The sequence below is a fragment of the Gossypium hirsutum genome, chromosome A06 (genome assembly GCF_007990345.1).
Source record: "Gossypium hirsutum isolate 1008001.06 chromosome A06, Gossypium_hirsutum_v2.1, whole genome shotgun sequence".
Classification (NCBI taxonomy): Eukaryota; Viridiplantae; Streptophyta; class Magnoliopsida; order Malvales; family Malvaceae; genus Gossypium; species Gossypium hirsutum.
This window is the reverse complement of record NC_053429.1, coordinates 7,017,446-7,045,155: the sequence shown is the minus strand read 5'-3', so window position 1 is coordinate 7,045,155 and position 27,710 is coordinate 7,017,446. Positions and strand designations below refer to the sequence as shown.

General features: G+C 33.5%; 1 protein-coding gene across 1 annotated transcript; it reads right to left on the bottom strand.

Annotated features, from left to right (window-relative positions):
- Nucleotides 1-198: 198 nt before the first annotated feature.
- Nucleotides 199-3,064, bottom strand: LOC107962500 (transmembrane emp24 domain-containing protein p24delta5). The gene is made up of 4 exons (XM_041115000.1): nucleotides 2,641-3,064; nucleotides 922-1,134; nucleotides 747-823; nucleotides 199-521 (listed from the first exon to the last, which is right to left on the bottom strand). The coding sequence occupies exons 1-4, from the start codon at nucleotides 2,875-2,877 to the stop codon at nucleotides 377-379; spliced, it is 672 nt and encodes a 223-aa protein (XP_040970934.1). The 5' UTR covers nucleotides 2,878-3,064; the 3' UTR covers nucleotides 199-376.
- Between the last annotated feature and the right edge of the window lie 24,646 nt (nucleotides 3,065-27,710).

The following is a 27,710-nucleotide window of genomic DNA, read 5'->3' as shown; positions in this document are numbered from 1 at the left end:
TAGAGAGAAAAAAAAATAAAAGGGGCTAATCTCGGTGCCATCAGAGAGTTCTTTAGCTAAAATAGGTATCTCATATTGGTATGCCTTCTCCCACTCAGGACTGCTGGTAATATCCCTCATCTAATGGATAGATAAGATTAGAGATAATTGAAACCATCCAGTAATTTGTTCTTTTCACTTGTCACTCATCAACATTCATAATGGAAGTGCCGTAAATTAGATTTATAAACCATCGCCAATCTTCATTCCCAAATCAGCAGGAAATGAAAGGAAGTCAATGGTACAACAAGAATTAAGTGAATTCTTCTATCTTTCCTTTTTCTAGTTCTTCAAAGACATTTTTAACTTTGTTTCACAAACTACTTGTGTATATAATCTAGATGAGCTTCTTCTTTACAAAGTAACGTTTCAAATACCATATCTGCAAAACCGAAACCGCGATGCAGACACCAAGAGACATGATACTGAACCATGCCACTCTAGCATTTGTTGCTTCACTTACTTCTCTCATATCTGCTTCTCTGTAAGATATCCAGGAAAGAAAGGCAAATGTTATTTTAACATTTTCTTATTTTGAATATGTTCATACTTTAAAGATGTATAAACCCTGTGAACCTATGAACAGATCCTTTAAGCATTGAGTTTCTTAAGGTTTTTATTTCAAGCAATTTCAATAAACTGTGATTTGGGTTTTCACTATAATGTTCGCACCTTGAACTACAGTTTAGGTGTGATAAGAAGAGTACCTGTCTCTGAGATAGATTAGGTTACCGCGAATGGTTTCCACTATTCCTTGAAGTCTCCTAAGAACAAGTTCAACACCCTATAGAAAGCAATATAATAATGCATAAGAAATTTGGAACGCTATGGAGATTTAAGTCCCATGTGAAACTTCAACTGAAAGGACATCAAGGATCTCACCTCTATTTTCTCTTTCTTTGCAACCGATTCCCAATCCTTGGCAGCAATTCCAGTTTTCCAGTCAACTCCCAAAGTTAGTTCGGAATCCTTTTGGAAACTGCCATCCTTCCAGAAACAAGCTAGATAATTGCCTGACTCACTGGTTGTAAATGCAAACTGACCATGAGTTGCATTTTCATTGTGGTGAAGATTGTTCCCAAAAGGGGATGTTACCTAAAGAACAAGATATAAGGTGTTGTAAGTTTGAAAGTAAATTACTTATTCGATATGTGCATCACCATGTTAAAACTATTAATAGTTGGAATGAGTTTCCCTGATAAATTCCAAAACACATAAAAATTAAAATCAATGATCTCAATATCGCTCCAACCCTTCGTTTTTCTTAAAGCACCTGAATCTGAACTTATTGAAAGATATCTTACTGCTTGTAGTTCATTTCAAACTCATTAATATCAATCATTTGAGGATAGTAGGAAGAAAATTCCATGTAGATGACCTCATCTAGTTTGGTTTCGGCTGAGCTACAGATAGTTGTCATAGTTGTCAACTCGAACACAAAGAGTATCAAATGCAAAAGAAGCTTCAATGACCAATTAATTTTACTTTTACTATTCCTCGAAGTTAAAGGGATTCTTCAACCATACCAAGGTAACCAAACAAATTTTTTTTTTCCACCCTCAAGACTTTTCCATCAAACAGAAAGGATAGTTCTTCTGCAGATTAAGAAACAAAAAGAAGCACCTAAGACTTCCCTTGAGGGGTGGCCTAGGACCTGAAGGCACATATCTTATCCCCATGTTCATGGCTCAGCTAACAGCATATAGGATTAAAAACATATACTTATAATTTAAACTGAAGAAAAGAACTTATTCTGTCAATATTCATACGGATCCATTGAAGGATCCTAAAGTATCAAAGGGTAATTTCTGACCTTAGCCAAAAAGAACTCCCATTCATATTAAAAAAGGAAGATTAAGCAAAGGTTTACTCTTGGATATGACTTGCCCCATAAATACAGATTCTAGACATCCTTGACACTGGCAAAAGGATACAAAATCATACCCATAGTAAGGCTAAGCCAAGATATATGACATTAAAATCGAACATTGTTATACCTAACCCCTCGCCCAGAGAGGCTCGCCAAACCCGCACACGCCATTCACGGGTGCCACCACCAAGTCGCATTAGAGTCCACTCAAAAGCTCCCCCAATCACATTTCATAGAATCGCTCAAGACTCTACTGCTGGCTCTACAACTCCACACAATCACACCCTAGTAGAGCACTCCAATGCTCTACTAATAGCACTCAAATGACCCTCTATTGTAGGACACCTGTAAGGAGGCCAGGTCAAGTTCCTCTATATAAGCTCTCTCCTCCATCTCCAGGAAGAGGCAGGTGCTGAATACAAGGCCGATACTCTACCCAAATCCGGCCACACTGACCAAACTCTCCAAATCATCTTCCCAATAAACTCTCGACACACAGTGTGAACCCCTTCAGATCACCAAACTCAAACCTTGTATCAACAAAACATAAAAAGTAGCAACATAATCACTGATCAACTAAACCAGTAAAAGCTTCAACAACAAAAATTTCAGATGAAGAACGTCAAAAGTTGCAAACCCATTAAACTACAAGTATTGAAATTGTAAAAAGAAAATTGAAGAACTCAGATAAACCCAGATGGAGAATTTGGTTGAAAAGGTAAAAGAATTACCCGGGCAGAGATGGTGGGGATATGATCAGGGTTGTTTTCATCGATCACATAATAATCACCTAAAACGACAACGTTGCTCTGGATCTCCTCGGAAACACACTTGGTTCCTGAACTTGGAATCGTTAACCATATAGCTTCAGCAACCGGTAATATATTACTGTTCCTCGTTAAACATAGTACCAAGATTATAGGCAGAAAACACGCCGCACGACCGCCAAAAACCATGCCTTCGTTCATTGTTAAAGGCGAACAAAACCCACAAAAAAAGGACTCTTTTCGCTTCCTTTCTCTGTTTCTTTCTTTATTTTTAAGTTCAATATGTTTGCTGGGTTTGATAGCTAGTCGTAGACTCGTAGTTGTCAGAGTCAAACGGTGGAAAACACGCGCCGATAACTGGGAGTGAGTTTGGTGTATGGGACAATTAAGAGAAAGGTCATATAAGAGTTGCTGTGATCGACCAATAATAATGTTCCAGCTAAGAAATTTTAGGATTGAACTGCAATGTCAAAGCCACGACCACGCGCTATTTTTAATAAGGGTAAATTTTATTATTAGTCCCTTAACTATTAGCATATTTTTATTTTGATATTCAAACTACAAAACTTTTAATTTCATAATAAATGTTTTTCAATTGATTCTGTTTTTATCACCCTCCATTAAATCCTTAATGGAAATGATATACAAAAGTTAGCTCTCCTATCATATTATATATGTATTAGTAGTTTTAGGAATACTTATATACTATAGAGAGGGATCCACTTAAATCGATGTAAAATTAAAATAATTTTACATTCTCGATTAATATTTTATCGATCTAACATTCACATTTTATATTTCATTTATATAGATCATACATGAAAATTTTAATGTAAATTAAAATTTTCTAACAATTTGTTTTATTTAAAAAAATTCTAGTCGTTCAATAAATATTAATATATATATATGTGTGTGTAGTATTTTAGATCTATATGATAGAAATATCAGATCAGCTTGAAAATTTACATGCATAGCAAGTATAACTACATTGTTAAATTCAACGATTGAATTGTTAAAATATTAATTGTTCAAAGAGATACAAAAGGGTGTAAAACTATTTGTATAAGCGGATCCCTCCCTATATAATATATTATTATATTATGTAATAATATATAATCTATTAATTGATCCAATTCACGTAAATCGTTTGGTAAATTCGATTTTTACTTCGGATTAATGAATTGTTATATATAAGTACTAATAGTTTCAAAATATAATATTACATTATGTAATAATATATCGCGTACTGCAATAGTAATACATAATATATTAATTATCATTATATATTATTGTTTATTATTATCTTGGTTAAAATATGCTCTAAGTCCCTAAGTTCTTTGTACATTTGAAAGTTAGCCCTACTACTATATTGAATAATGCTATATTATATATAACATATTAATAGTTTATATATTATAATATTATGTAATACTATATCTTTTATTATAATATATAATATATCATAGCTATATATATATGTATTAAAGTTTTAGTAAAAATTACTACTATATTATTATAGACATAATACTAAAAATAGCCCCTAAAGTTTGACATTTGTTCACTTTTGCCCTTTATCTTTTTTTTAGCACTTTAATCCTTAACGTTATTATTTTTTTTGTCAAATTGATCTATTTTTAATGGACATGTTGGTGTGACTGTTAATTGACTAATTGTTAACATTAAAACCAAATTAAACAATCAAATTGAGCCAATTCAAACAAATCGATTGGTAGGTCTAACTCTTAGTTATATACACACACACATATATATATATGTATGTATTAATAGTTTTGAAATATATTATTACATTATGCAATAATATATCACATACTATAATAGTAGTACATAATATATTAATTATTATATATTATTATTTATTATTATGGTTGAAATATGCTCTAACTCCCTATACTCTTCATACTATATTATATAGAATGCTATATTATATCATATCATAGGTAATATATTAATAATTTATATATATGCATTAATGATTAAATATAATTGGTTAATATATTCATAGTTTATATAATTGGAGTCAAAAGTTGTTAGGATCGTCCCGAATTAGCAACGAACAAGTAAAAATAGTAGAAGAAATTGAGAAGATGAACACACAAATTTAACGTGGAAAAACCCCTCAAAAGAGGATAAAAAACCACGGGCAAAGATAATTTTACTATAATGGCAAAAGAATGAAGAGTACAAAAGATGGAGATAAAAACTAAACCCCAAAAACCCGAAAAACAAAGAACCCTCAAACGTAAACACAAAATTCTCTGAATGTGTTATGAGTTCTAATCTAATGGGTGTCTCTTTTTCTAAGATTGTAAAGGAGCCTATTTATAGGCTAAATTAGTAAGTCAAATAAACTATACTAATAAATGCTAAATATATTATACTAATAAATACTAAATCTTCTAGAAAGAAAATATATTTTTGTTTAACTTTACTTGTAAGCAATCTCTTAGAATTTGGGTCACACAATTCTAACAATCTCCACCTTGACACAAATTCTTTCAATGCCATCTTTGCCAAAACCCGCCACGGGCCTATCTTGAACTATGCAGGGAATTAACTGAGTCGAATCTATACTTAGAAGCTGGAAGACTTCTAGCCTTCGACTTGTGCACTGCCAAATCAAAACTAACCCGGGTCTGATTTTCACGAATACAGTGCCCTAACTTTTCAAAACCTGCATCCAAAAGAGAACCTCTCTTCAACGAAACGGTCATACCTTTTTCCCTCCTATGACAAAGTTGCCTCCGCTTCAAATGAGTTGACTTTGACTCCGTAACGGACGAGGGACGTCCAATTTGACCGGTCACTGTAGAACCTTCCAGAATATAAAGACTGCCGGTTCTTTTACCTTTTAACAAAACGAGAGCTCCACGAGATACTTTAATGTCGCTCGACTCGATGTTGATTTTGCATCCTTTCAAGTCTAAAATACTCAAGGAGATGAGATTCTTTCGTAAATCAGGTACATACCTGACATCTGAGAGTGTCCTAATCGTCCCATCGTGTATCCTGATTTTAACAGTACCAATATCGATTATTTTACTAGATGAATCGTTTCCTATGTGCACAACTCCACCTTCAACTGAACTGTATGTGGAGAACCATTCTCTATTGGGACACATGTGGAAAGAACATCCTGAATCTAGGATCCACTCAGACGTAAGCTTGGAATTATCGCTCGTTGACACTAACAAGAAATCATCACCGCCTTCATCGACCAAATTAGCACCAGCTACATCTTCCTCGTTACTCTCAGCAGCTCTTTTATTTCGCAGTTTATAACAATCTGCTTTGACGTGACCTAACTTTTTGCAATAGCGACACCTTTTGTCTCGTTTCTTTGATGCTACCAAAACGGAAGCTTGTCTATCTGCTTTGCTATTCAAATCAAACTCATTGTCGAGTTTGTCTCTACTCAACAAATGACCCTTCACATCTTCGAACGAGAGTTTGTCTCTGCCATAAATCAGGGTCTCCCTGAAAGACTTGTATGAAGAGGGTAAAGAACACAATAATAGCATAGCTTGATCTTCATCGTCAATATGAACCTCAACGTTCTTTAAATCATTTAAAAGAGTAATGAATTGACTGATGTGATCTTTAAGAAGCTCACATTCGTTCATGCGAAACGTAAATAGACGTTGTTTCAACACTAAACGGTTAGCCAGAGACTTAGTCGCATAAAGAGTTTCTAACCTTTTCCACAAGGCGAATGAGGTCTTCTCCATCAATACCTCCTGCAATACTGTATTCGCGAGGCACAACTGGATTGCAGACAAGGCCTTTTCATCAAGCTCTTCCCATTCTGTTTGATTTAGATTCTCAGGCTTTTTCCCTGTAACAACCTTTTTCAAGCCATTTTGAACTAGAATTGCCATCATCCGAACTTGCCACAGATTGAAATTTGTCTCACCATCGAAGTTCTCAATTTCAAACCTTGTTGCTGCCATCTCTGACCGGGCTGATCTATGAAAGTTAAACTAGCTCTGATACCACTTGTTAGGATCGTCCCGATTAAGCAACGAACAAGTAAAAATAGTAGAAGAAATTGAGAAGATGAACACACAAATTTAACGTGGAAAAACCCCTCAAAAGAGGATAAAAAACCACGGGCAAAGATAAATTTACTATAATGGCAAAAGAATGAAGAGTACAAAAGATAGAGATAAAAACTAAACCCCGAAAACTCGAAAAACAAAGAACCCTCAAATGTAAACACAAAATTCTCAGAATGTGTTATGAGTTCTAATCTAATGGGTGTCTCTTAATTCTAAGATTGTAAAGGAGCCTATTTATAGGCTAAATTAGTAAGTCAAATAAACTATACTAATAAATGCTAAATATATTATACTAATAAATACTAAATCTTCTAGAAAGAAAATATATTTTTGTTTAACTTGACTTGCAAGCAATCTCTTAGAATTTGGGTCACACAATTCTAACAATCTCCACCTTGACACAAATTCTTTCAATGCCATCTTTGCCAAAACCCGCCACGGGCCTATCTTGAACTATGCAGGGAATTAACTGAGTCGAATCTATGCTTAGAAGCTGGAAGACTTCTAGCCTTCGACTTGTGCACTGCCAAATCAAAACTAACCCGGGTCTGATTTTCACGAATACAGTGCTCTAACTTTTCAAAACCTGCATCCAAAAGAGAACCTCTCTTCAACGAAACGGTCATACCTTTTTCCCTCCTATGACCAAGTTGCCTCCGCTTCAAATGAGTTGACTTTGACTCCATAACGGACGAGGGACGTCCGATTTGACCTGTCACTGTAGAACCTTCCAGAATATAAAGACCGCCGGTTCTTTTACCTTTTAACAAAACGAGAGCTCCACGAGATACTTTAATGTCGCTCGACTCGATGTTGATTCTTGGTATCAGAGCAACGAACAAGTAAAAATAGTAGAAGAAATTGAGAAGATGAACACACAAATTTAACGTGGAAAAACCCCTCAAAAGAGGATAAAAAACCACGGGCAAAGATAATTTTACTATAATGGCAAAAGAATGAAGAGTACAAAAGATGGAGATAAAAACTAAACCCCGAAAACCCGAAAAACAAAGAACCCTCAAACGTAAACACAAAATTCTCTGAATGTGTTATGAGTTCTAATCTAATGGGTGTCTCTCTTAATTCTAAGATTGTAAAGAAGCCTATTTATAGGCTAAATTAGTAAGTCAAATAAACTATACTAATAAATGCTAAATATATTATACTAATAAATACTAAATCTTCTAGAAAGAAAATATATTTTTTGTTTCACTTGACTTGTAAGCAATCTCTTAGAATTTGGGTCACATAATTCTAACAATCTCCACCTTAACACGAATTCTTTCAATGCCATCTTTGCCAAAAACCCGCCACGGGCCTATCTTGAACTATGCAGGGAATTAACTGAGTCGAATCTATGCTTAGAAGCTGGAAGACTTCTAGCCTTCGACTTGTGCACTGCCAAATCAAAACTAACCCGGGTCTTATTTTCACGAATACAGTGCCCTAACTTTTCAAAACCTGCATCCAAAAGAGAACCTCTCTTCAACGAAACGGTCATACCTTTTTCCCTCCTATGACCAAGTTGCCTCCGCTTCAAATGAGTTGACTTTGACTCCGTAACGGACGAGGGACGTCCGATTTCACCGGTCACTGTAGAACCTTCTAGAATATAAAGACTGTCAGTTCTTTTACCTTTTAACAAAATGAGAGCTCCACGAGATACTTTAATGTCGCTCTACTCGACGTTGATTCTGCATCCTTTCAAGTCTAAAATACTCAAGGAGATGAGATTCTTTCGTAAATCAGGTACATACCTGACATCTGAGAGTGTCCTAATCGTCCCATCGTGTATCCTGATTTTAACAGTACCAATACCGATTATTTTACTAGATGAATCGTTTCCCATGTGCACAACTCCACCTTCAACTGAACTGTATGTGGAGAACCATTCTCTATTGGGACACATGTGGAAAGAACATCCTGAATCTAGGACCCACTCAGACGTAAGCTTGGAGTTATCGCTCGTTGACACTAACAAGAAATCATCACCGCCTTCATCGACCAAATTAGCACCAGCTACATCTTCCTCGTTACTCTCAGCAGCTCTTTTATTTCGCAGTTTATAACAATCTGCTTTGACGTGACCTAACTTTTTGCAATAGCGACACCTTTTGTCTCGTTTCTTTGATGCTACCAAACCGGAAGCTTGTCTATCTGCTTTGCTATTCAAATCAAACTCATTGTCGAGTTTGTCTCTACTCAACAAATGACCCTTCACATCTTCGAACGAGAGTTTGTCTCTGCCATAAATCAGGGTCTCCCTGAAAGACTTGTATGAAGAGGGTAAAGAGCACAATAATAGCATAGCTTGATCTTCATCGTCAATATGAACCTCAACGTTCTTTAAATCATTTAAAAGAGTAATGAATTGACTGATGTGATCTTTAAGAAGCTCACCTTCGTTCATGCGAAACGTAAATAGACGTTGTTTCAACACTAAACGGTTAGCCAGAGACTTAGTCGCATAAAGAGTTTCTAACCTTTTCCACAAGTCGATGAGGTCTTCTCCATCAATACCTCCTGCAATACTGTATTCGCGAGGCATAACTGGATTGCAGACAAGGCCTTTTCATCAAGCTCTTCCCATTCTGTTTGATTTAGATTCTCAGGCTTTTTCCCTGTAACAACATTTTTCAAGCCATTTTGAACTAGAATTGCCATCATCCGAACTTGCCACAGATTGAAATTTGTCTCACCATCGAAGTTCTCAATTTCAAACCTTGTTGCTGCCATCTCTGACCGGGCTGATCTATGAAAGTTAAACTAGCTCTGATACCACTTGTTAGGATCGTCCCGATTAAGCAACGAACAAGTAAAAATAGTAGAAGAAATTGAGAAGATGAACACACAAATTTAACGTGGAAAAACCCCTCAAAAGAGGATAAAAAACCACGGGCAAAGATAATTTTACTATAATGGCAAAAGAATGAAGAGTACAAAAGATGGAGATAAAAACTAAACCTCGAAAACCCGAAAACAAATAACCCTCAAACGTAAACACAAAATTCTCTAAATGTGTTATGAGTTCTAATCTAATGGGTGTCTCTTAATTCTAAGATTGTAAAGGAGCCTATTTATAGGCTAAATTAGTAAGTCAAATAAACTATACTAATAAATGCTAAATATATTATACTAATAAATACTAAATCTTCTAGAAAGAAATTATATTTTTGTTTAACTTGACTTGCAAGCAATCTCTTAGAATTTGGGTCACACAATTCTAACAATGATTATTGGGAATTATCCATATTTATGGAAAATCAAAGATATGGGTATCAAATAATGGAAAGTCAAAGATATGGGTATCAAATATTAGAAAGTCAAAGATATGGGTATCAAATATTGGAAAGTCAAAGATATGGGTATCGAGATATTGGCATAATAAAATCTGAGATATTTGCAATATATGGTCCCTAATTGTAAAGTGACTTTGCAAGTTGATTCCTGAACCTCAACTATAAATAGGCATAACCATCTCTCATTCTGTATCTGAAACTTGCCATTCTCTACTTAAGGCATTATTTTCTCTCTCTCTCTTTGTAAATTCTCACTTGTATTTTGGAGTGAAATATATTTGGTAGTGCCCGAGGACGTAGGCAAAATTTGCTGAACCTCGTTAAATTCTTGTGTTCTTTATTGTATTATTCTGCATGAATTGTGTGTGTGATTGTAGTGATTTATTGTGCTATTAAATTACGATTGAGGGATATTCTGGCTAGGAAAGATCTGGTACTTAGGCGATCCTTGTGATCCACCTCTCTTTCCTGGGAATTGAACTTAGTGTGATTTTTTAGTACAATAATTTTACTCTTTTACACGCTTCCGCACAACAATTGGTATCAGAGCTAGATTCATACTTGGGGAATACGATCGTTCACGGCACTGTTCACGTACTGTAGTTGGGATTGAGGAGAAAAAAATGGAAAAGTCATCGTCAAAGACTACTGTGACCAATGCTAAATTTGAAGTAGAGAAATTTGATGGTACCAATAATTTTGGTATGTGGCAATGTGAGATCCTGGATGTCTTATGTCAGCAAGAGCTGGATATAGCCCTTGAAGAAAAACCTGACAAGATGGATGACAAGGAGTGGGCCAAGATCAATAGACAGGCATGTGGAACAATTCGCCTATGTTTGGCCAAAGAGCAGAAGTACTCTGTCATGAGGGAGATATCAGCGAAGAAGTTGTGGGATACACTGGAAGAAAAGTTTCTAACAAAAAGTCTTGAAAATAGGCTTTATATGAAAAAGAAACTTTATCGATTCACGTATGCACCCGGTATGTCGATGAATGACCATGTGAACTCATTCAATAAAATTTTAGCAGACTTGCTAAATTTGGATGAGAAATTTGAAGATGAAGACAAGGCATTACTGTTGTTGAATTCTCTTCCTGATGAATATGATCATCTTACCACCACATTGCTTCATGGGAAGGATACAATCACATTTGATGCAGTCTGTAGTGCGTTGTATAGATCTGAGACTCGAAAGAAAGATAAAAAAGATCACAGAGATACAACTACAGAAGTCTTAACAGTAAGAAGTCGTTCGCGCAGCAACAAATCTGGTAGAAGGAGTAAGTCCAAAGGGAGACCTGCCAAAGATGAATGTGACTTTTGTCGTGAGAAAGGGCATTGGAAAAAGAATTGTCCTAAGTTACAAAAGGGTAAAGCTATTTCTGATGCATGTGTAGCGGAGCATGATGAGGAGTCAGACTTTAGCTTGGTTGGCATGGCAATGGCATGTCATACAGATGAGTGGATTTTGGATTCGGGATGTACTTACCATATGTGTCCTAATAAGGACTAGTTTTCTAGTCTTGAAGAACTAGAAGGTGGAGTTGTTTTTATGGACAATGATAGCGCTTGTAAGACAATGGGAGTAGGTACAATCCAATTGAAGAATCACGACGGCTCAATTCAAGTCTTGACAGATGTTCGCTACATACCTAGCTTGAAGAAAAATCTTATCTCATTAGGGGTCCTAGAATCTAAAGGGCTCACAATCACTTTGAGAGATGGATTACTAAAGGTAGTAGCTGGGGTATTGACGGTGATGAAAGGCACAAGAAGGAATAATCTGTACTATTTAAATGGAAGTACAGTTATTGGATCAACATCAACAGCTTTTACGAAAGATGCAGATTCAGAGGCTACCAGGTTATAGCATATGCGATTGGGACATGCTGGTGAAAAAGCTTTGCAGAGTTTGGCGAAGCAAGGCTTGTTGAAAGGTGCAAATTCTTGCAAATTGAAATTCTTACAAATTGGAATTTTGTGAACATTGTGTTCTGGGCAAGCAGACGAGGATAAAATTTGGTTCAGCAATTCACAATACAAAAGAAATTCTGGACTACGTTCACAGTGATGTGTGGGGACCTACTAAAGTGGCTTCTTTGGGAGGTATGCACTATTTTGTTACTTTTGTTGATGATTATTCAAGAAAAGTATGGGTGTATCTAATGAAAAGGAAAAATGAAGTTTTGGATGTATTTCTGAAATGGAAGAAGATGGTGGAGACCCAGGTTGGTCGAAAAGTCAAACGACTTCGATCAGACAATGGTACTGAGTACAAGAATGATCCATTTCTACAAGTATGTCATGATGAAGGTATTGTACGACACTTCACTGTTCGAGATACACCACAACAGAATGGGGTGGCAGAACGTATGAATCGGACTATACTGGAGAAAGTTCAATGTATGTTGTCCAATGCTGGATTGGGCAAAGAATTTTGGGCTGAGGCAGTTACATATGCGTGCCATCTAATTAATGGGTTGCCATCAGCTGCAATAAATGGAAAAACTCCTATGGAGAGGTGGGCTGGTAAACCTGCTATTGATTATGATTCTTTACATATTTTTGGTTCCACTGCATATTATCATGTAAAAGAATCTAAGTTAGACCCAAGAGCAAAGAAAGCATTATTCATGGGTATAACTGGTGGAGTAAAAGGATATCGTCTCTGGTGTCCTGATACAAGGAAAATAATTTTCAGTAGAGATGTGACTTTTGATGAATCAACCATGATGAAGAACAATGATTCACAAAAGGATAACACAACCAGTGGCACTTTGCAGCAGGTGGAGCTTGAAAAGGTTAATGATGATCCAGCTAATATTGAAGGAACAAATGATGAAGAAGTTTCGACCCAAGAACTTCTACAACAACATGATTCAATTGCATATAGAAGGCCAAGAAGAGAGATTCGTATGCCTGCTTGCTTTGATGATATGGTGGCCTATGCACTTCCAATTACAGATGATGATGTTCCTTCTACTTACACAGAAGCAAGAAGTAACTCTGATAGTGTAAAGTGGAAGCAAGCTATGAATGAAGAAATGCAGTCTCTTCATAAAAATAGGACTTGGAAGTTGGTGACACTACCTAAAGGAAAGAAGGCAATTGGATGCAAATGGGTATATGCAAAGAAGGAAGGATTTCCTGATAAAAATGAAGTTCGATACAAGGCTAGATTGGTAGCAAAGGGTTACGCTCAGAAAGAAGGAATAGACTACAATGAAGTATTTTCTCCAGTTGTGAAGCATTCGTCTATTCGGATTTTGCTAGCCTTGGTTGCGCAATATGATCTTGAACTAGTTCAGCTCGATGTGAAGACCGCATTTTTACACGGTGATTTGGAAGAGGAAATCTATATGACTCAGCCAGATGGATTCAAGGTTGCTGATAAAGAAAATTGGGTTTGCAAACTGACAAAGTCGCTTTATGGATTGAAACAATATCCAAGGCAGTGGTACAAGCGATTTGATCAGTTCATGAAAGGGCAAAGGTATACAAGAAGTAAATTTGATCATTGCGTGTATTTTCAGAAGCTACAAGAAGGATTTTTCGTATACTTGCTCTTATATGTTGATGATATGTTGATAGCATCTAAGAGTAAAGTTGAAATTGAGAGATTGAAGACTCAACTCAACCTTGAGTTTGAGATGAAAGATCTAGGTGAAGCTAAGAAGATCCTTGGCATGGAAATATGTAGGGATAGAGCTCATGGCAGAGTTAGTTTATCTCAGAAGCAATATTTAAAGAAGATACTACAGAAGTTTGGCATGAACGAGCAGACTAAAGCTGTAAGTACCCTGTTGGCTTCTCATTTCAAGCTTTCTGCACAACTATCTCCTTCGACAAATACGGAACAAGAATACATGTTACAAGTTCCGTATTCTAATGCAGTAGGTAGCTTGATGTATGCAATGGTGTGTACAAGACCCGACATTTCACAGGCAGTTAGTATAGTGAGCAGGTATATGCATAATCCTGGAAAAGGACATTGGCAAGCTGTGAAATGGATTCTACGGTATATTCATAAGACCATGGATATTGGATTACTGTTCAAGCAGGATACTACACTTGGTAAAGGTGTTGTTGGGTACGTTGATTCTGATTATGCCGGTGATTTGGACAAACGAAGATCAACCACTGGTTATGTGTTTACTCTTGCTGGAGGACCAATAAGTTGGAAGTCTACACTGCAGTCTACAGTTGCGTTGTCAACCACAGAAGCTGAATACATGGCTGTAACAGAGGCTGTAAAGGAAGCTATTTGGTTACAAGGTATGGTTAAAACCTTGGGATTGGTCCAGGGGCATATTAATGTGTATTGTGATAGTCAAAGTGCTATTCATTTAGCAAAGAATCAAGTCTATCATGCACGTACAAAGCATATCGATGTACGTTTCCACTTTGTGCGGGAAATTATTGATGAGGGGAAAATTCACCTTCAAAAGATTAAGACTGCAGATAATCCCGCAGATATGATGACCAAGGTGGTAACAACAATCAAGTTTGAACATTGTTTGAACTTGATCAATATTCTGCATGTTTAACAGTTGAAGAAGGCACTATCAAGTGTTGTTGACAAAGGCAGAGAGAATTGTGTGAAGATAAGATTACTCTAATCAAATCTTCAAGGTGGAGATTATTGGGAATTATCCATATTTATGGAAAATCAAAGATATGGGTATCAAATAATGGAAAGTCAAAGATATGGGTATCAAATATTGGAAAGTCAAAGATATGGGTATCAAATATTGGAAAGTCAAAGATATGGGTATCGAGATATTGGCATAATAAAATCTGAGATATTTGCAATATATGGTCCCTAATTGTAAAGTGACTTTGCAAGTTGATCCCTGAACCTCAACTATAAATAGGCATAACCATCTCTCATTCTGTATCTCAAACTTGCCATTCTCTACTTAAGGCATTGTTTTCTCTCTCTCTTTGTAAATTCTCACTTGTATTTTGGAGTGAAATATATTTGGTAGTGCCCGAGGACGTAGGCAAAATTTGCTGAACCTCGTTAAATTCTTGTGTTCTTTATTGTATTATTCTGCATGAATTGTGTGTGTGATTGTAGTGATTTATTGTGCTATTAAATTACGATTGAGGGATATTCTGGCTAGGAAAGACCTGGTACTTAGGCGATCCTTGTGATCCACCTCTCTTTCCTGGGAATTGAACTTAGTGTGATTTTTTAGTACAATAATTTTACTTTTTTACACGCTTCCGCACAACACATGCATTAAGGTCAAATTAGGCAATCAGATGATTTGATGTTGTCAGCTCGGTTTCACTATTGAAATTCAAGACCGTTTAAACCAAATTAACCAACTTTATACTTATTAAGTGTAATAGGCATAAGGGTAATAAAAAAAATCTTAGTAAAAAAAATGCAATTAAGCCCTTAGAACAAAAAGTTCATCCTATTGAGCCCTTAATGACCCCCAATAAAATCAATTAGGCTCTTTCATTAACAAAAATCATCAATTGATCGGTTTACTCATTAATTTTATTGATGTGACAAGTGGTGTTGACATAACTGCTAATATGACAAGCAACGTTGACATAGCATGTTACGTAAGCAAAAAAAAATTAAAATTATAAAAAAATATTTTTAAAATTTAATAAAAAATTATATAAATCTATAATGAACCCGGATAATCATTTGTCTAGATTCATTTGACTCTTGACTATTATTTATCTTGATTCATTCAATACGAATGATAAACTATAAAAAAATTTAAAAATATAAAAATTATTAAAAATTACTTAAAAATTATAAAAATTTAAATATGTAAAAAATTATAAAAATTACTTAAAAAAAGCACTACAAACATCAAATGCTATTAAATAATCATAAAAAAAAACTCAAAATTTGAACTCTGAATTCATTTTATACAACAATGGCAGGGGAGTTGTGGAAATAGATGAATCAAACTGTGTGGTTGGAGAAGAAGAAATAATTTGGTTATTTAAATTGATTCTTCCTTACTTAAATGAGTTCTTATTAAAGCTGAGGGCACTTTTTTTCTGGTGATCCTTCAACAACAATGAAGCTAAATTTTCCATTATTTTTGCTACCATTTGCGATTCATCTTTGAAATTGAGGAACAAGATGGAAATAAGAAACAGAATTGATCATCACTTGGAACAATTTGCAGTTGGCCGTGCTGCTGTTTGTTTTGGCCATAAAAATTATTATACAAATATAATTATAGTATTAATTCAATTAATGTTTTTTAAATATTATTTTAGTTTATGATTTAAATTTATTATTAATTATCTTTATTATTAATAAAAATTTAATATAAATATGAAATGTTTATTACACATTTTTATAAAAATAAATAATTATCATTTATTTTTATTTTAAATAATATCATAAAATTATATTGTTATTAATGTTTATTATGATTGTTGAGTTATAAATTCGGATTTTTGACCTGGGTTTATCTTAAGCTCGAGCCAAATCATTCTCGTACTCGGATTCTTATGATTTGGGCTCAGATTTTTAAGTCTTGGACTTTCACGTACTTTTTTCTTCTTGAACTCAGATTGGTACTTTCACGTACTTTTTTCTTCTTGAACTCAGATTGGTACAGTTGAATTTTCAAGCTCAAGTCTATTTTGCTAGCGTAATGGCTATGGCACACAGAAATTTTTTTTATTTTTTTGTAACAAGAAGTTAGGCATTAAAAGAAATATTGCCTAATTAACAAGAACAGAAGCAGTAAAGGGTCCACGAGCATCCTATTCCAGCATGTGTAGCATTTCATGCATAAGTTCTTCAATAAGATAAAAACCAGAGCTGTACCTCAGAGCCTGTTTAGCTATAAAGTCGGCCACTCTACTAACTCCTCTTGGAATAATATGTTGAATATGGATGCTCCAATGCTTTTTTTACAATCTGTTTCAAAGTCACCTGTCGATAATCACGGCTCCAAACTGTTTCAAGGATCTTGTTGACTAACACTTCAATGGTTAAAGGTGAGGAGAGTTGTTGAGGGTCGCAGATTCAAACTGCATTGTGGTTGTTTGGCTCCCAGAATTTGAGAGTTGGTATTTTAAAAGTCAGCAGTCATATTAATGAAGTAATGAATTGGAAGGCATTTGCAAATGTGGGATACTGACTTTGGTTAGACACCATGAATACCAACTACGACCACCAATCCTTTCCTTTTTCTCGTTAAATCAAAGTTGATATTAACAACTACAGGCCCCATTCCATAAGCTTATGGCAAGAAATAATAAATAAATAAATAAAAGAAATAATAAATAAATAAATAAAAGTTACAGAGCATTATAAGACCAGTTGTTCTAACATTTTCAAGAAAAATGCAATCAACAGCATTCAGGTCTGACCGTAAGAATAAATAATAATGAGACCTACTGCATGCATCAATGTGTTCCAGCCAAAAGTGCACTTCATATAATCAGATCATTGAAGGGATAATCCCTTACAAGCTAAATCGTTTGTTCCGTAAGGTGTATTATCAATAGTATACTGGCAATTATATATAGCACTACTCAAGTTGATAAAAAGAAAAAAAGGGGTTATTAGTAAAACAAATAGTTAATTGATGTAATGCACTTGATTGTGAAAGTAGAGTTCGTAAAATAGACCCAAGTCGATAACAATTTGAATTTGATAAAGTTCAAGTCTATAATAGATTTGAGCTTAAAAAAATTCAAATCCGACAAAACTCAAGCCTAAGAAAACTCGAACTCAAAATAAATTCAACTCAAAATTTTAAAAAACTCGACTTTATAACTGAACAACCATAATAGAAATTAATAATTAATATAATTTTATGCTATTACTTAAAATATAAATAAATGATAATTTTTTAAAATATATTCATAATATTTGCATATTTATATTAAAATTTTATTAATAGGAAAAGCAATTAATAATAAGTTTTTATGTAAAATTATTAAGTGAAATAAATTTCTAAAAAAATTAATTTAATATAAAATATTTTTAGCACTATAATTATATAAGAATAATAATTATAAAAATTAATAAGTATTAAAATCTAAAAAATTAAATTTTAATGGTAATATAATAATATACTATTACCGAAACCGATTACCTAACCTTGAAATGATATACTAAATTAGTATATTACTAATACATAAAATAATAATATAATATATCACTATTACTAAAAATATTAATACATATATGGCTATTATTATAATATATAGTATTAAATGATATTATAATGTTTAATCATCAATGCATATATATAAACTATTAATATATTATATGATATGATATAACATTATAAAATATAGTAGGAGGGCTAACTTTAAATGTACGTACAAAAAGTATAGAGACTTAGAACATATTTTAATTAGTATAATAATAAACAATATTAGATAATAATAAGTAATATATAATGTACTACTATTATATATAACTATTATTATATCATAGATTATAATAAAAGATATAATATTTTATAATATATAATGCTTAATCATTGATGCTTATATATATAAACTATTAATATATTAATTATATATGATATATGATATATGATATGATATCATATAATATAATAGGAGAGTTAACTTTCAAATATAAGAAAAGTATAAGGATTTAGAGCATATTTCAACCAGTATAATAAACAATAAAATATGATAATAATTAGTATATTATGTATTACTCTTCTATTATAGTACGTGATATAGCTTGAATGAAATAGTATATTTTATAAGTATTAATATAATAACTATTATTATATTATAGATTATTATAGAATATAATTAACATAAATAGTTATGTGTAATTTAGTATATTAAAATACATGTTTATAATTATAACTAACAATACATAAAATACTATTAAAATATTAATATCTTAATAAAATATATATTTTTTAAATTAGATTGTGAATTGGGCTTTAACCTTTTACAAAATCGTATTTGGGTATTTGGTTTAATTTCTTTTTATTTTGGACTTGAGATTTGAGTTATAATTAGTTTGTTTTGAGTTTGGGTAATAATGAATATATTATTTAGGTTTGGGATTATATAATATATTTGAATTTTGGAATAAATATTAGAATATGAATATTAGGTTTATAAATTTAATAAGAAGGACAAATAGTTATTCAATTATTAATAAAATATAATAATAATAATAATAAATAATATATTTTCATTAATTTATATAATATCATAGAATAATAAATTTTGCATACAAGAAGCATTTTAATTATTTTATATAAAATAACTTTGTTAAATATATATAATGTATACTTTTTATAAGGTAAATTTCAATTATGTTGTCATCATATAAAAATTAAATGAATTATTACATTCAAAATTAAAATATTTATAACTTAAAATTTTCAAAATTATCTGAATTAATCAGAGCTCACCTAACTCGATCCAAGCTCTAATTTGAAAAAATTCTAGTCCGAAAGGGCCCAAGCCTAAGAAAATTTGAACCCATAACAGGTTTGAGCCTAAGAAAATTCGAGTCTAAAAAGACCTGAACCCGAATTGATTTGAATCCAAAGTAAGCATGATCCAAGCCGGCACATTTGTATCTCTATGTAAAAGCATAAACCAATATTTCTTTCTTTTGTTTTCTTCCAGTATATTTATAATAATTATTGATCCCTTAAATACAAGATTGAACTCGTTCTTCCATTCCATTTGTTACTCAAAAATTAACATGTATGATCTATATAAATAAAATATAAAATATTAATAATACAAAAAAATGAAAATATGTAAAACTATTTGAATTAAAACCCTTTAATATTTTTATATATTGTTGATACACTCATACACAACATCAACAAGGGGAAAAAGGCGGAGAGGGAAGCGATGCCGAGAAAGGTGGATTCACCCACTCTAGGGCCAAAAGTCAAAAAAAAGTAAGGGGGCTCAAATAAAAGTGGATGTGAGCTTATGGTTTTTTAAAGGGAGAAGAGAGGTGAGGAGAGGAGTCCCTCTACCATGTTGCACCTTGAGGTATTTATAGGAGAGTGGTGATTCCCGAGTGGTCTATTAATAGCGGATGGCTTAACAGAGAGTCCAGCCAGGTGTTTAAGGATCGATGGTCCTTCTTGTGGGGGGTTGAGGCACGCGGGTAGTCAATCACTAATTGACCATTTGGAGGTATAAGGCGGGAGGTTGCTTGTGAATCTCTTTGATCGGTTCTTGTGTTGCCACATGTCTCAATGGAGGTAAAGATATAATATATATATATATAATCAATGGAATGCACTTAGACCTGGTCATGGGTCGGACTGGGCCGATGTAAAATTTTTATGCCCGTTTTCTTCACCCGACCCAAAAAATGGGTCTAAAATTCTGCCCAAGCTCGACACAAATTACAAAATATTAAACTCGAGTTCGATTTGGCCTGTCCATATTAAATTTTATTTAAATTATTTTTATATAAAAACAAATTTAAAAAATATAATACATCAAATACACTAAAAACATTAAAATAAATGTTTCCCAACAATTGAAAATACATTAAAAAGAACATTTATACTTAAATAACAGTAAAATAGTTACAACTTAGTAAACAAATACCTTTAAAATAGTAGTAAAATTAACAATAGAATAAGAGTTGTACAATATTCAAATAATAACAATAAAATAGTAGTAATATAATAGCGAAACGATATTAAAATAGTAGTGAAATGTCAGCAAAACAGCAGTAAAAAAGAAAGTCAAGGCTAATTTAGGTCGAGCTAGGCCCAAACCAAAAAATTCTATCAACGCTCAACCTGTTTAGAAAAAGATGCCTTATTTTTTTTTTATCTAATTCCATATTTAAATATATATTTTTACTCAAACCCTTACATTTTTTGAATGAGCCTTCGAACGTAAACGAATTACTTAAGCATGGTCTAAATGCATTGTATTAACTCCATTAACATTTTCCATTATCCACTATATTTTTGCCCATTTCTATAAAAAAACAAGTTGAACTACATACGTTCAGATGACTCTAAACAAAAAAATATATTACTTATATATCTTTCAACAACCATGTGCCATTTTTTAATTAATTACAAACCCCAGGAAAAAAAAACCTTGTATGAACATTACATGAACCATCATCACTGTGGATACGGTGGTGGTTGTAGATTTCATAATGAGACATAATTTTTCCAGGAAGTTTCTTTATCTCAAAATTAAGGATTTTAGTCTTCAACCCTAACACCCACAAGGATATTGTCTCTCTGTCATCCAACACCTTTCAATCTCTATCCTCATAGCTATCGATCTTGTTTAACAAAGTTGATATAATATTTGCGAACCCCCAATGCATAAACCAATTGAATTTTAGTTGACCAAAAAATAGATATATTGTATTGGCCCTACTTCCAGTTGGTTAAGGATTTTAAATGCAGAAGATTTCATTATTCCATTGTCAATTTCCTCCAAACACACACCGGTACGGAATGGTTACGGGTACGGCAATGTCAAATGCCAGTTAATTGACAATATATAAGATTTTATATAGATATAATTTAACAACGTTGATTACAGTAAGATTAGAATATTTGATGAGACTTGGAAGGGAAAGAAAGCGATTATTGGGTTAAGAATATTATATTTTTTTACTACACATAAATCTAATAGAAGATTCTAATCCCTTTAAATGAGCGTTGCGTTTATCTACGATTAGTGTAAAAATAACAGTAATGGTGAGATTAGACACTATAACGATACTGTAATGTAAGACAAAAATAATGCTAAATGCACCGCACTGAAAATAAACGCTCATCCAAAAGTACCCGAAAAGTATAAAAAATTCTATTAATAAAAGAGAGAGAGAGACATGATAAAGAAATTCAACATCTAATTTTAATGTTGGTTATTTGCATTGAAAGATTACATTTTTAGCTATAGAATCACATAATAGGAATTTTGAGATCGTTGTAGCTTAATCTAGCTAGTCCAGGAATAATTTCGTAATTTTTTTTTAAAATGTTTCCATCGATGGTTTTTGATGTTTTTGTTGTTAAATAGCTTGGTTGAAAGTTTAATGTGATTATGGACTAAATTATATATTGAATTTGGTTAATTTTGAGTTTAGGGACTAAAAGGAAAATATGTTGAAATTGACATGAAATTCTTATAATCATAGATGCTTGAGAGTTGTGTGGGGATGAGTTTGAAGTTGGATTTTAGTTTGGGGTTTAAACATGAAAAATATGCTTATTTCGGTAACACTCTTATTTTTAAGGTTAAAAGTTTTGATATTTGTAGGTAGGGTCAGTGGCTAGATCAGACATGTGAGTTTGTTTCCGTTTTTAGTGTCAGAATGAGTTTGCTGGTTTGGTGGTTGGTTGTATGTTAGTTTAGCTTGGGGTTCTAGGTGTAAGCCTTGGATGTGCTTTGAGGGAATTACCTTAATTTAATTTTTGTTTTGTTGAAAAAGTTTAATACTTGCTTATTAAATATGTATTTAGTTTGGATTTTTATTTTTATTTTTATTTTCTATTTTTATTTTTTCTTCTTCTGTTTTTTTTTCTAGTTTGCATGTTCTCTTTTCTCCCTCACCATGGTTTGCTTTCTCATTTTCTTCTTGGTTTCTTGCGCATTTGGACAAAAACAAAAGAAGAACAGTTTTGTTTTAGAAAGCTTCGGCTCTCTGTCGTCAAGCCGGTGTCTGGAAGTTTTGGTCGTGAGTCAGGTGTGGGATTCGAACATTTCTTTTTCATTAATGAAATTATGAACTGGATATGTGAAATTCAATAGTTATTGATGTTTTGTGAATCGTTAAGTTTCGATGTTGGAGTTTGGTTTTTTTCTCTTGTATGTTTTTTGATTAAAGCGGATGGGATTCGTTTTGTTGATGGTTGAAGGATTGTTAAGCAATTTCGAGGTGAGTTTTAGGATTACAAATGTTGGGAATGCGATTCTGAGAAGAAAGGTGCAGATTGCAGCCAATTTCAGTGTGGTTTTGTGACCACACGGGCGTGTGTCCCCACTTAGACGGTTCACGGCTGTGTACAATTGGGAATTAAGGTTCCGGGCAAAATTGGGTACCATACAGCCATGTGGCCAATTTGGGAATTTAGGAATCCCACACGGGTGTGTGTTTTGGGCACACGGTCATGTCTGCCCTGTATCCTATTTTAGCACAAATGAACAAAGAAATACATAGCCAGATCATACGGCCATGTCCCTAGGTCACACGTGTGTGTGCCTCTTTCCACACGGGGTGTGTGCCCCTCCACATGGGCGTGTTGACCCCCACACGGCCTACGCATTTCCACACTGTCGTGTGGCCCTATCTTGTTAAATTTTGTTCTATGTTAAATTAAAGCTTGATCGTGATTCTAGGTGTTCCGACTCTTAGCGAGGTCTTAACAAGGGTGATCGGGACTTTGATTCAGCCTAGACTGGTGTGTTTTGTATAGATATACCTCTATTTAAGTAGATTGTTTGATTCTTGCTTGAGGTTACTTTACAATTGATATTGAATCAGGGTAAATGAATGTATGCATTTCTGATTCAGAGTGATTAGTATGTGAGTGTTTGCGTGTAGTATGCATTTTGTGACTGCACGAGAATTCTATAACTGATTGACTGAATGTGAGTTTCTATGTTTGAATGATTGTTTGGAAATCTTGTATTTTGATTCTGTATGCCTGTCTGCATACATACATTTGCATAAAACATTTGGGGTTTGGTTGTGAAGAGAAGGAAGACTGATTTCTGATCTGATCTGGCAATTTAACTACAATATATCTGTACAGCGGTTTACCACAATGCACTGTATTGCATATACGTCAACTTTGCTGCGTATTATTATCTGAATGACCTAGTCCACATTCGTGGTGTGTATGGTCGGATGGGCCTTTTGAGGTCCTACGTGGCGTGTTGGGTTGGATGAGCTTAAACAGCTCTTTTGGGGTGTGATTGGGGGATGAAGAGGTGTTTTGGTTGGATGGATGGGTTTCTTTTCTACTTGATTGCATTTATGCACATATGGTTAAGTGATTGGGTGTAAGTTTATATGTCAGTATTCTGTCTGGTTGACTTAACATGTGTGACTGATTTTGCTTGTATTGAGGTGTTAGAGTAATGACGTTTTGGAACACCATGTTTGTGATGATAAGTGTTTTGGTACTGACTCGTTGACGAGTTATCGATTGAGTTTCTGTCTACGTTGTGGTGTGCTTGATTGTTACGTTCTGTTGGGACGTTGGTCTTGAATTTACCTTCTATTTTTGTATATCTCTATAAGTATGTTTTGCTATTGAACTGCTATCTAGAATTCTCTTCTGTAAATCTGCTGTTAATAGTTTTGAACTCACACTGAGGTCGTGTAGCTCACCTCCTCAATTTCTCTTTTTCAAGTATTTTCGTATGCTGTTACTGGACTCGGCATGCCGGAGGTCTTGAACAACGACGTTTTAGAATCGACTTTAAAAGTATTTTCATAAATTTCGCATTTATAAATAGACGGTTTGAATTGTAAGTTTTATTTTGAATACTGTGGTACAAAATGTTGTGTTATATGCACATAAGCGTCTTTTCGACTAAAATTTTTGTAATATCGAGATTTTACAACTGAGAGTTTTACATAACTTAAATACCATTTGTTTTTTAGCTGGCTAAACTAAAATTTTTCCTACGATCACTTCGGTGATCAATGTAACCTCCGAGATTCGGTCTAAACTTTTAGGTCAGATTTTAGGGCGTTACAATTTCAATTGTAGGGATTAAATTGAATAAACTACAAAATTTTAGGATAATGGAGAAAAATAATAATAGGGTGTTTATAACAGCCCGATTTTGGGTCTACTAGGAACAGTAGTTTCGGGACAAAAAATTTGAAGTAGAAAAATTTATTTTTATTATATTTTTATGGTCTACAATTTTATGAAATGATTTCTTGAAAATTCCGTTCGAAAATTTTAACGTTTGGGCACTCAATTTAGTCAAAAGGACTAAATTGTAAAATGTGAAAAAGTTGAGTTCTACATGCTAGAGGTGTCTAATTGCTATGAAATTTTAATTGGATGTCCTTAAATGGTAATTTGACCATTGGATAACTTTTTGGACAAAAATGGACATGAAATAGGTGAAATAGAAAATTTTAAGTTTGGGGCATTTTGGTCATTTAGTAATTAAATGACTTAATAAACAAAATAAAAGCCAAAATTTCTTTTTCATCTTTTTCCTTGGCCGAATTTTACATGAAGAAATCATGGCTAGGGTTTTTCAAGCTTCCAAGCTCGATTGTAAGTCCGTTCTAGCCCCGTTTTTAATGTTTTTTTACGTTTTTGAAACCTTCATAACAAGATCTACCTATTTCTACCATTTATTTGAGTTACAATGAAATTTTAGGATTTAACCCATGTTATAAATTTATGTATTTTGATGTTTAATGTTAGATTATACATGTTTATGGTTAGAGAAACAACTTTTGCTAAGTGATTTTCGGTGAAAATACCTAAAATGACTAAATTGTAAAAGTTATAAAATATGTAGTAAAAGTGTGCTTTAATGGAAATTTTGGGCTGTTATAGTTATGAAAATGATTCGGCTAGGCTTGTAGCTTAAAGAAATTGAATAAATTTCATTTTACGAGCTTAGAGGCAAAAGTGTAAATATGTGAAACTTTAGGGGCAAAAATGTAATTTTTCCATAATGTAATTTTTGGGTCACAATGAATAATGTGACTAATAAGTGAGCTAAATTTGATATTATAGATCAAGAAAAATGAAGTTTGAGTCTCGACTGGGGGAAAAACAAATGTTGGACAAATAGGTCTTTTTCACCGTTGTCACATCCGAGGTAAGTTCGTGTGTAAATAATTTAACATTATGTTATTATGTACCTAATGTTTTGATATTGCATGAAATGTATATTTATCTCTATGGATTTGATTAATGATGACTCAATGACGATTCGACTTGAAATCCCGATTGAACCTTAGGAATAGATAGGATACAAATGTCATGACATTAGAGTTATGTGTGATCCCATGTAAGACCATGTCTGGCACATGGAATTGGCATTGATATGTGATCCCATGTAATACCATGTCTAGGACATGGCATTTGCATCGACATGTGATTTTGTGTAAGACCATGTCTGGGGCATGGCATCGATATGAGACATCGTGTAAGACCATAGCTGGGCTATCAGCTTTGATTTGTAATCCCATGTAAGACCATATCTGGGATATGGCATTGGCATCTTACTATGTGTATGAGATTTCCCGGGTATCCTTTAGTATTCCAAGTGGTTCAACAGGAAAGTAAATGGGTAGGTCAAATAAAAGAAAGAGCATGTAAGTATTACAAATTTTGTACAGGTACGTACATAAGTTATACGCATTGATTTTAAGATATGGTGAGTTCATGATTTCCATGAGAATATTTTTGTGAAAGTCTTGAGATTATTGGTCTATATTTGTGATGGACAAAATACATGATAAATTTGGTTGGCAATTGAGTGATTGGCTTTTGGGCCAAAATTTAGTTATGATATAACATGTATTATTCACACGAATTGTGATTCATCAGATACGTAAAAGAGGAAGGATTAGCATAATTGCCTATTAAAATGATTATGGGATGTTATGAGTTTTGAACAATTGAAAGATGTTAAAGTATATGCTCGAAATGTAAATACTCATATTTAATATGCATGTTTATTATGTGGTTTGAAATGATTTGTTAATTGTTGTAATATGTTACAACGAAAGGGTTTCGGTTGTTGGGCTAATGCCCGAATATGTTAAATTATGCTTATAAGTTGATAAAGCAAACGCTGTGACTGAATAAGAATTATAACCATGAGATTTTGGTAAATTATAATACTTTGTGTTTGTATTGTTGAGTTATGATAAACACTTGGTAAGTTGTGAATGAGTAAGTTATGTTGTGAAACATAAATAACATTTGTATGAATTTACATTATGTAAATTGTATGGTTGAGGTTGTTTATTATTTACATGCTAACTTACTAAGCTATATTATATAGCTTACACCCCTTCCCTTCCCATATCTTATAGGGTTAATAAGCTAGCTCGGGATGGAGATCGCCGGAGATCCTATCACACTATTAAGCTATCACTACGGGTATTGATGAATTCAAGTAGTTTGAGTCTATGGCATGTATAGAGAATTGGTCTTTTGGTTATATGTGTTATTATTGATATGGCCAAATGTGTTGGTATATAATGGATTATTGTTCTAATTGTATATAGCCATGAATGATGGCTTATGTTGATTACAAGTTTATTCATGTGTTAATGCCCTCTTGTGAACATGATGTCAATATGTTTTAATGGGCTAAGTATGATATGTTTTGTGCCTTTGAATTGATATGAGTGCATGTGCTAATAAGGGTGGCAAATGGCTTGGTAAATAGCCTTGTTTTATCCACACAGGCGTGTGTCTAGGCCGTGTGTGACACACGGTTCACCTTATGGGTGTGTGATCCAGCCATGTGTCCCCTGCATCTTAATTGTTGTAAAACAGAATGCCCAGTAGTAAACACAAAGGTAGAGACACAGTCGTGTGTCTCAGCCGTGTGAAGGACACGGCCTAAGCACACGGGCGTGTGACTTGGCCGTGTGACTTCAAATTGTTGATGACGTCATAAAAAGAGAGTTACACGGGTTAGGGACACAAGCGTATGTGACCA